The 337-nt window shown below is 64.7% G+C and overlaps 1 protein-coding gene across 1 annotated transcript in view; it reads left to right on the top strand.

The window, feature by feature from the left end:
• LOC104501584 (beta-adrenergic receptor kinase 2) overlaps positions 1-337 on the top strand; it is a gene marked incomplete at its 5' end in the record, with an annotated part of 28,882 nt that overhangs the window by 26,553 nt on the left and 1,992 nt on the right. The window contains one exon of the mRNA XM_010145419.1: positions 193-329. Coding sequence (XP_010143721.1) covers positions 193-329 — 137 coding nt within the window. The remainder of the gene's footprint in view (positions 1-192; positions 330-337) is intronic.

Genomic DNA, 337 nt, shown 5'->3' with positions numbered 1-337 from the left:
TCCGGCTGTTGTAGTTGGGCCGGGATTGCCGCGCGGGGGGGTGGGCCTGGGTGCACAGCAGCAGCTTCACAAGCCCGGCGAGGGCAGCTCGAGTCCCCTGTGTCCAGGGCTGTCTGTTCCCCACGTTGCGCAGGGCCAGGGTGTGGATAGGCAGAGCCGCGCTTCGCTTGCTAACGCTCCCTCTTGTCCCAGATTACGCGCTGGGGAAGGACTGCATCATGCACGGGTACATGCTGAAGCTGGGGAACCCCTTCCTGACGCAGTGGCAGCGCCGTTACTTCTACCTCTTCCCCAACCGCCTGGAGTGGCGAGGAGAAGGAGAGTCGCGGGTAAGCGA

Source organism: Buceros rhinoceros, unplaced genomic scaffold (assembly GCF_000710305.1).
Source record: "Buceros rhinoceros silvestris isolate BGI_N320 unplaced genomic scaffold, ASM71030v1 scaffold13241, whole genome shotgun sequence".
Classification (NCBI taxonomy): domain Eukaryota; kingdom Metazoa; phylum Chordata; class Aves; order Bucerotiformes; family Bucerotidae; genus Buceros; species Buceros rhinoceros.
Note: the sequence above shows the minus strand (reverse complement) of the source record. Positions and strands in the feature narration are given on the sequence as shown.